Source organism: Pantherophis guttatus, chromosome 2 (genome assembly GCF_059756535.1).
Source record: "Pantherophis guttatus breed Tessera chromosome 2, ASM5975653v1, whole genome shotgun sequence".
In the NCBI taxonomy this organism is placed as follows: Eukaryota; Metazoa; Chordata; class Lepidosauria; order Squamata; family Colubridae; genus Pantherophis; species Pantherophis guttatus.
Window position 1 is genome coordinate 254,825,945 of NC_142064.1, and position 10,140 is coordinate 254,836,084.

The following is a 10,140-nucleotide window of genomic DNA, read 5'->3' on the forward strand; positions in this document are numbered from 1 at the left end:
TATTTAGAAACAACAACTTTGTTTCCAAACCGAAGACACAAGGGTACTTTGACTTTCCATCAATCGCCACTGCCTCCTACCAAGCGCCAGGTGAGAGAGCCTTACCTGGAACTAGAGAACTCTGCACACTATTCATTGTTATTTTTTGTAACTTTTACCACTAAAAATATGCCTTGCCAAACTTCCTTTAGTTTCCATCCCATCAAGGAAAAAATCCTTATCACTGTATCCTTCCCACATATATTTTTGTTTTCAAGATCTGGTAAACAGAATGGTGGAAATGTAGGCTGCCCGTAATATTCACACCATTGTCCCAACTGTGTCCCAAAGGTGCTTTTTCAAGGGGCAACTGGACTTTCTTTGTTTTTCTTTGAAGACGTTTCGCTTCTCATCGAAGAAGTTCTTCAGCGAAATGTCTTCAAAGGAAAACAAAGAAAGTCCAGTTGCCCCTTGAAAAAGCACCTTTGGGACAACCATGACCTGGATGACTGAGAATCTCCATAGACATTTAGAAACTCTGCTGTATTCTGAGCTCTCATGTTATGGTATGTTAAGTCAACAAGATATGAAACCCAGGGCAATTTTAGAGAATAGACATTTATTGACTATTTTTAGCATAAAAGCAAGTAACGTAGGATAGCTATTTAGTATAATGTTTAGTAACTTCAGATGATTAACATAGTTCTTATACGTGGTAGAAAAACTCTTAACGAATCAATAAAATAAAAGAGACAAATATTAAAATGTAAAAGTAACAACTGAAAGGCAAAAAGTTAAAAATCTTATTTAGCTGATTTAAGATTACAACAATATATATAAAAAAACAGAGTGTATTAGCAGTTAAAACTTGTACGATTAACCAAATAAAAGAAATTATTATTTGGAACTGTTATTTGACAGGGGTGTCAAAATGGATTTCTTCGAGGGCCAGATCAGCATTGTAGTTCTCCTCCGCGGGCCAGCGGGGTGGGGTGGGGGAGACAGGATGGATGCCTCCTGCAGCACCAGCCAGCCAAAATGGCTGAACGGCCTCCTGCAGCACCCTGCCGGCTAAAATTGGGCTGCGTTGAGGCCTCCTGAGGCCCCCACACGGCCCGTTTTTGGCCTGCCGGGGCGTCAAGCAACACTCTGCTGGCCAAAAATGGGCCATGTGGAGATGGCAGAGTGGTGCTGGAGGCCGGGGAGGCCAAAAACGGGCCACAGGGAGGCCGCACACGGCCCGTTTTGGCCAGCAGAGGCACCACGAGTCGGTCCTTTGATATTTTCAGCCCGGCCCTATGGGCTGGATTTAAGCACCCCATGGGCTACATCCAGCCCGCGGGCCTTGAGTTTGACACCCCTGGTTTAGCCCAAAACTCAGTATTTAATTACTCTGTTCATCCGGGCTGATTGGTCAACCTCTTTCTCTTGATTTCCTGGAAACGTATCATCTAAAAGTACTTGAAGACTATCTCTCTAAGCTGGCACTCTTTTCCTCGTTAGGTACATTTTTACCATTTGGTCCTTGATGAAAAGAGATCCCCTTCTCTAAAAAGTAAAAAAAAAAATCCCTTGTTCTTAATATTTGCTATCTTAAAGTTTATTTGCAGAAAGTAAACTAGGAGTGGTTGTTAGAATCTGACCATTCTCGCATTCTCAGCATCATATGAAAAGATGCTAGAAAGACTCAAGAAGCCAGGAAGACTGAGGACCTATCACTTATATTTCAGTGGGCATAGTAATCCAAGCACTCATCTCTGTAAGAGATGATAGATCAGGCTGTTGGACCCAGCAGGGGATTGGACTAGAAGACCTCTAAGGTCCCTCTGTTATTCTGTTAATCGATAAGCATCTCCAAAGAAATACAGGCCTAAAATTGCCAACCCCAGAAAAAAAATGTAGGCATTCTATTCATTCCCCCATTAATGTGTGCACATAGATGTGTGTGTGTGTGTGTGAGAGAGAGAGAGAGAGAGATAGAGAGATTCATACTTGATTGTACCATCACTTCAAAAATGAGGGAAACCTGCAATGACAACAGAATTAATAGCAATGAATGAATGGACATTGTTTTTTTAATATAGATCTCAAGCTACTTACTGTACGTATCCCAACCCTTTTCTCTATCATAGACACACAAATTATGGAAAAAGAGAAGCACACGAGATACACTTCAGCTTTTCCTCCACTAGAAATAGCCCAAAAAGAGAGGAATGGTAGGATAGACAACCAGCTAGCAGATCAGCAGGCAGAGGTAGAGGTATCGGTCCATACAAATTGAAAGAAGATAAGAGAAGAGGTAATGTGTATAAAGAAGAAATGAAAATAGAAGTATTTAGTAGAAGCTAACATGAGCCCCCACCTCAGAAATGGTTGGCCAAGATTATTTTTTGAAAGGTTCCTGAACAACAATATCTCTAGCTGTTTCTTTTCTAGTTTTACCAAACACAAGATGACCGAATGGCCCAATTTACATTCTATTACTCTGAGGGAAATACAATAATAGAGAAGAGCCCAGACAGCCTCCATTTCCCTCAAGGGTTGAAAGACAAGTCTACATAAATTGATCGGCTTCATCCTGGGTGATTTCCCTCATCCCTTTGTGCACATTATGTTCAATAGCTTTTCTCTCTGCTTCGGGCACTTCTGGCAAGACAGCCTTCAGCTCAGAATTGATTTTTGTCACTCTGGCATGGATATTATATTCGAATTCTTTCTTTTGCTTAATGACCAAGTTCTCTATGGCTTGTCGGGCACTGTCACAGCCATCTGCTAGTTTCATACGCTCCATTCGGAATTGGGGATCGGAAGGGTCCATGGAAATAAGCCTACTCAGGCTGCCCACTTTATCCATCAAGTATTTTGAAGACACCTCGGTGTAGGTCTCAGATATCATGTGCACCAAGTGAGCAATGTTGGATGCATTGAAGGCCTGTTTATAGATCATATCTATGACAAAGTCTTTGTGGGAGTAATTCGGAATTTTGGGAAGATCTTCAGCTGATTTCACAAATTCTGTTAGGCGTTTATTGAGACAGGAATCAATGAGGTTGGAGATCATCTGGAAGAAACGCACCATTTTCTCCCACTGCTCCTTCACTCTTCCCATGGCATCCAGGCCTTTGATCAGCATCTGTTTGGCTTTTTCAAAATCAATCTCCTTTGTTTCACACTTCCTCATTTCACTGAGCACATCCAGCAAATCCTTATTTTGCTGCTTTAAGTTGTCAAAACTTTTTTGGTATTCTTCTTGACTTATCTTCAGTATTTCTTTCGTTTGCTCTATTTTCAAAACGCTGTTTTTCACCGCTGACGTCGACTCCTCTTGAATGTTTTTCTGGGATTTGGCCATATTTGGCGCCAAGGGACTAAAAGGGGACGTGCGGTTACAGGACTTGCTTCTGCTATCGAAAATAACAATATCATCTGAGAGAACGCCCATTTTCTTTATCAGTTTTTTCTTGTTTACTTCCCCTGACGCTACTGCTTCAATTAATATATTGGAAATATCTATTATATAATTACATATTTTCACTGCCAAATTTTTCATGCTGCACTTTCCTTCTTTTTTTATTTTTGCTAACAGTTGCTGAGATCTCTTTTTGGTCCATACGGTTGTGATTTCATTGTGTTTTTTATTGTAGAGGAGATCCATGTCAATATTACCTTCATCATCCACCATGGTTTGAAGGACGTCCACCAATTTCAGCATTTGAGCTGACAGGGCAGAGATGTTGTTCATGGCTATAAAGTCATTCTCACTTTCACAACCTTCCTCACTTCTGCTGTGGATTGGAATAGGCAACGTATTTTCCTTAAAGCTGAGAAAGGATGTCAGATGGGCAATTGGCAACGTCAAGGTTTCTCGTATAGTCGAAGTGAATTCCAGAATGACAGCATTCCAGCCAGTAGGAATGCTATCGATCGCTTTTCTGTAATCATCAAACGTTTCGGTCACTCTGTTCTTTATTTCTTTGTAATAGTCCTCTGCTTTCCCCTGGGCGTCTTCAGCTGCTGCCTTCCTTAGTTTCAGGTCTTCCAAGGCGCGCTTGGTTTCTGTCAACCCTTGTTCGTACTGCGATTTGGAACTTGTACACACTTCCAGGACTTCCCCAATCAGACAGATGACGTCATTGAACTTATTGTCAACTGCCTTAGCTAAAGAGGAACATTCGTTTGCAATCGATTTCAGGCTGGATAGTTGTCCAGGGAGCAAGGCATCTATCAAGGTAAGGTCATCCTGGAATAAGGTCTTGATGACCATCTTGATTTGCTCAGGGACGCTCATAGAAAGGAGCCGGATGCCATCCATATTCTTGTGGGCGATGCTGAAGGCATGCCAACCACTGTTGCTGACCTGCATTAGGGAAGCTTGGAAAGAGTCTGGATACCTCATATATTTGTAGCCTCCCTGGGGTGGGGCAAGATTGATGGCAAAGTCTCCTTGTCCTGCAGCAATGCAAGCCAGCTCCCCTAAGATGGCGATGGAGATGGGCCCAGGCATCAGATACTCCTCCCAGTTCGCGTGGGGCTTCATCATCAGTTCTGTCTCTTTTCGGACTTCCTCTGCTTTGCTGATGTTCATTATGGCTTGGGTAGCAAGTGCGCTTTTGGGCTGGACAGCCATTTCAGCCTAGATAAAACAAAAAAAAAAAGAGGAAAGGTTGAACGGTTGAAAATTGTAGTCTCTGGAATACCTGGGTTGGAAAAGATCCCAGGGACCTTAGAGTTTTTAGAAGACTTTGCCACATCCAGGATAACACACTCAGTGGTGGGTTCCTCCCGGTTTGGTCCGGTTCCGCCGAGCTGGTAGCAGTGATGATATGACGTCACCGAACCGATTCTGCCCCCTGCCCCCCCTGCATTATTCTTACCTTTTATTTGGCCCCACCCCCAATCTATTGCTGCCTCCTGAGTCCCAGCTGATGGCTAGAGGGAAAAATCCTGTTTAAACTCTTGCTGCGGGGCTTCAAAGGGCCGCCCTACAGCTGATCAGTGTTAAAAGAAAACAGATGAGTAGACCGGTGCCTGCAAAAATAAATGGGTAGACCAGTGCCTGCAAAAACAAATGAGTAGACCGGTGCCTGCAAAAATAAATGGGTAGACCAGTGCCTGCAAAAACAAATGAGTAGACCGGTGCCTGCAAAAATAAATGGGTAGACCAGTGCATGCAAAAACAAATGAGTAGACCGGTGCCTCCAAAAACAAATGGGTAGACCGGTACAGCTCTGCAAGCGGTTAAAAGCCTGGTAGACCTCTGCTAAATCCTAAAGAATTGTCACATGACCACCAAGCCACACCCACAAAATAAGCCAGGCCCACAGAACCGGTAGTAAAAAAATTTAGAACCCACCTCTGAACACACTCATAACTTTTTTTTTTTACTGACACCAATTTCCTTTTCAGAAATATGCATGTCAAGCACAGGAAATCAGGAGCTGAGGCGGTTGAAAGTTTACAACTTTATTGCATGCTAACACTCTCCACAAGAATTTGAATTACCAACCGCTAAGGCAAATTGATGATAAAGATCAATGGAATTCAAGAATGGCTGGACTTAGATCTCTTGTGGGCACGAAGGGACTTGGGATTCGAGGCTGATGACATGCTTGGCCCCTCCCTCAGGCTCAGCCTGCTTATCTCCTACAATGCAAAATTGGCCTGACTTGCTACATTTTCATGAATTAGATTTAGAAATTCACTTCTGAACCTTTGTTTCACATGTTCCTAGCTTGCTTCTCTCAGAAATGTTGGATCATAGCTCCAAAGTCAACCCAATGGCCACATTCACTAGAAATTTACAGAATTAATATCCAACACATCTGGAGAGAAAATTTTTTAATCAAATATTAATTTAATAAACATTAATTAAATGTTGTTTATTACACGTTGTTTTACCACTATTTGAATACTGTATTGTTATACTTCAATCTAAATAACTGAAAACAGCGATATGATTAAAAAAAACTAAACAGTAAAGCTAAAAGAAAAAAAAAAGAAACTATAAAGAAAAAAATGCAGGCCAATATACGAGTAATATTTTCTACTTGCCTAGTATGCCAAAACCAGTGAAATTGTAGTTATTCAAATCATTAGAGTCAATGTTTGAACAAATGAAACCAAGATTGTATGGAGACCTGTTATCTGATTTGGCAATACATAATCTATTCAAAGATTAAGAGTTGACCAATTCTGTTTAACCAAATTTTGAAGTCTCAGATATATTCATTCTTCAAAGAATAAATGTTAATCTTTAGTGCCACAGTAAAACCACAACACAGATAATCCTCAAGTTACAACCATTCATTTAGGGACCATTCAGACTTACAACAACACTGAAAAAAGTGACATATGACCGTTTTTTCACACTTATAACCATTGCAGCATCCCCACACTCCCTGGGCACAGGTGATCAAAATTCTGACAAGCGAAATCAATGGGGAAGCCAGATTCACTTAACAACAGTGTTAACAACATTGCAGATAACAACTGCAATGATTCATTTAACAACCATGGCAATAAAGATTGTAAAATGGGGCAAACCTCACTTAATAACTGTCTTACTTAGCAATGGAAATGTTGGGCTCAATTGTGATTGTAAGTTGAGAACTATCTGTGTATCAGAGGTGGTATTCAGCAGGTTCTGACCAGTTTTGGAGAACCGGTAGCGGAAATTTTGAGTAGTTTGGAGAACCGGTAAATATTATCTCTGACTGGCCCTGCCCCCATCTATATTCTGCCTCCTGAGTCCCAGTTGATCGGGAGGAAATGGGGATTTTGTAGTAACCTTCCCCTGGAGTGGGGAGGGAATGGAGATTTTACAGTATCCTTCCCCTGCCACGCCCACCAAGCCACCTCCACAGAATTTTGAATCCCACCACTGCCGTGTATCCAAATATTTTCACAGACAAATTCATTATTGTTTTATTATTCTTTTTTTTATTATTCATATTTCTATGCCGCCCACTCTCCGAGGACTCTGGGCGGCTTACACCAAAGACAGTATACTAAATAGCACATTGCCCCCAACAATCTGGGTCCTCATTTTACCCACCTCGGAAGGATGGAAGGCTGAGTCAACCTTGAGCCGGTGAGATTTGATCCGCTGATCTGCTGAACTAGCAGTCAGCTGAAGTAGCTGCAGTACTGCACTCTAACCACTGCGCCACCTTGGCTCACCTGGGCTTCAAACTTTCCAGTATATTAATTGGAAACACATTCACTTCTTTCAATGTAAGTTCCTCCTCCCACCCCCAGGAGAAACTTGGCTTATTATACCTTGAATAAATAAATAGTTAAGTATTAACTGAATGCATAAAGGAGATAAGCAAAGGAACTATCTTGTTTCTTTGGATTTCTCTTCCACTCCTTTCTGATGGAGAAAGGCGGTATATAAATAAAATAAAATAAAATAAATAAATAAATGTTGATTCAAGATTCTGATGTTGATTCAAGATTCAAGAGATTCCTCTGACACCCAAGAATCTGTTAAAAGTTAAAGTACAACTACTGATAGATTTCATCCACAGGTGAGATTTAAGGGGGGGGGAGGGGGAAAGCCACCTTGTTTTGTGAATTCAGGGAAGGTGAAGAGAAACAAGCTTAAAACTACATTCTCGCCACAATCTGACTCCCAAACCCTGAACACACACAAACTATTTTCTCAGCTTCCTTGCTCTGAGCTCAGCAATGACCCTTTTCAGCTAGTTTTGAACTACTGCTGAAAATATCAATTTTGACATCACCTTGTGAAGCAAGCACAGTGACATGTAATTTTCAGCTTTTGGCTGAATCCTGGCTTCCTGGGTCTCCCCCCATTTCATGTGAGGACGCCCCCTCTTTCACTACACAATCTGTCTCCATCCCCCTCACGGGGCTTTCATTGAGTGCGCCGTCCATAACCAGAAAATCAGCCCATCTCTTGGCTTTGCCCCGCGATATTCTGCATTTTCCGCCTCATGAGGGGGAAGTTTTATGCTCCCTTAAGCAGGGGGTCTCCAACCTTGTCAACTTTAAGACTTGTGGACTCCAACTCCCAGCAAAGCTGGCTGAGGAATTTGGGGACTTGGAGTCCACAAGTCTTAAAGTTGGCAAGGTTGGAGACCCCTGCCCTTAAGGACACAACCCTCTGGACGCTCATCTGTTCGTAAAAGAAGCCGTGAGCACCATCATAAAAAACATTCCCCCCGCCTCACCCACCCCACCCCAAAAGAGAGACTCACGTCGGCAACGTTTTGAAGTTCACACTGGACGGGAGTCGAAATCGGCTATTCGCTCTTGCGAGTATCTGCGATGCTTGTGAAGTTCAGGCAGCCGCGAGTCCTTTTTAATGCAGGCCTTGTTACTTTCAGTTTCTGCTTTGCAGCGATTCCTGCAAATCAAGCGTTTTCGGAGATGAGCCCGGGTAGTTAAAGGCAGCTGTTCTACCCAGAACCATAACCGAACCCTGGTTATCCCCCGAGGCCATTTCTGGAAACTTTGCATTTACATTTACATTTATGGAAACTCAAAATGGAGCATTGCATAGCAAAACAGTTTCTGGTTTTATAAATATGTCTCTGGACCTCCAAATGGGGAGTCATTTCAGGATTTTCTTTCTTTCTTTCTTTCTTTCTTTCTTTCTTTCTTTCTTTCTTTCTTTCTTTCTTTCTTTCTTTCTCTTTCTTTCAAATCAAAACAGTTTCTGGATTTATAAATACATCTCGGGCTCCAAATGGAGAGTTTCTTTCTTTCCTTCCTTCCTTCTTTCCTTCCTTCCTTCTTTCTTTCTTTCTTTCTTTTTCTTTCCTTCTTTCCTTCCTTCCTTCTTTCTTTCTTTCTTTCTTTTTCTTTCCTTCCTTCCTTCTTTCTTTCTTTCTTTGTTTTTTTGTTTGTTTGTTTGTTTGTTTGTTTCTTTTTCCTCTCTCTCTCTCTCTCTCTCTCTCTCTCTCTCTCTCCCTCCCTCCCTCCCTCCCTCCCTCTCTCTCTCCTTCTCCCTCTCCCTCTCCTCTGAATCTTTCACATCCATTTCTGCCAAGGACCAAGTCAGTTTCCTGCACTTTTTCCTGCTCCAGTTTAGCTAAGTGATTGGCAATTTCCCCCCCATCAAATTGGAAAGAGGGATTAGGAAGGATGCTACTAGACTCAGTCCTGGGTCTCCTACCTTTATTTTTTAAATAATGATTTGTGGGGGGGAATTGTGTATGCTGCATAAATTTGCAGATGATACACAATAGGATGGGTAAAGTTCTAAAGCAGATTCGAGTTTCAAAACCAACTTGAGAGGGTAGGAGAAAAGGCAGAACATAACAGTGCTTTGATGTTTTGCATTGTTTTAATGGTTTTTAACTATTTTTACTGTTTTAAAATGTTTTAAAGATTTTAATTCTATTATATATTTTTTAATTGTGAGACACCCAGAGTTGTTTGTTGGGATGAGTGGCTAAAGGAAAGAGTTTGGGGGAGGGAGGGAAGGTAGAAGAAAACAGAAAGAGAAAAGAAAATAGAAAGAGAAAAGAAAGAAAGAAGGAAAGAGAAAAAAAGAAAGAAAGAGGACGGAGGGAAGGAAGGAAGGAAGGAAGGAAGGAAGGAAGGAAGGAAATCTCTTAGAAAGCAATGCAACGTTCTTCACTAAAGAAATTAATATGAGTTCATACTGTATATAAATACAGGTAGTCCTTGATTTGTGACCACAATTGAGCCCCAAATTCCTGTTGCTAAATGATTCCTGTTGTTAAGTACATTTTGCCTCCTTTTTACTATCTTTCTTACAACAGTTGTTAAGTGAATCACTATAGTTGTTAAGTTAGTAACCGGGTTGTTAAATGAGTTTGGCTTTACCATTGACTTTACTTGTCAGAAGGTCACCGAAGGGGATTACACGATGCCCTTTGGACACTGCAACCGTCATAAATATGAGACTGTTGTCAAGCATGCAAGTTTTGATCACATAACCATGGGCATACCGTAACGGTTGTAAGTGTGAAAAATGGCCTTATATGTCACTTTTTTCACTGCTGCTGTAACTTCAAGTGGTCACTAAATGAACTGTTGTAAGCCGAGGACTATCTCTAATAAGGACCATCTAGACTGAGAGTTGCATTCATGAAAATGCAAAATGAGTAGTAGGGTGTATCATGTGGCTAGTGAAGGCAAAGAAGTACAAAAAAAAATATTAATGCA

The 10,140-nt window shown here is 41.4% G+C and overlaps 1 protein-coding gene across 1 annotated transcript; it reads right to left on the bottom strand.

The window, feature by feature from the left end:
* Window positions 1-581: 581 nt before the first annotated feature.
* LOC132711552 (uncharacterized) lies at window positions 582-8,806 on the bottom strand. Its single transcript, XM_060690917.2, has 2 exons — window positions 8,202-8,806; window positions 582-4,612 (listed from the first exon to the last, which is right to left on the bottom strand). Exon 2 carries the CDS (start codon window positions 4,604-4,606, stop codon window positions 2,534-2,536), a length of 2,073 nt encoding a protein of 690 aa, XP_060546900.2. The 5' UTR covers window positions 4,607-4,612; window positions 8,202-8,806; the 3' UTR covers window positions 582-2,533.
* Window positions 8,807-10,140: the final 1,334 nt, after the last annotated feature.

Bases quoted from the DNA above. Each gene is read 5' to 3' on its own strand.
- LOC132711552 (XM_060690917.2), bottom strand. From the start codon at position 4,606: ATGGCTGTCCAGCCCAAAAGCGCACTTGCTACCCAAGCCATAATGAAC.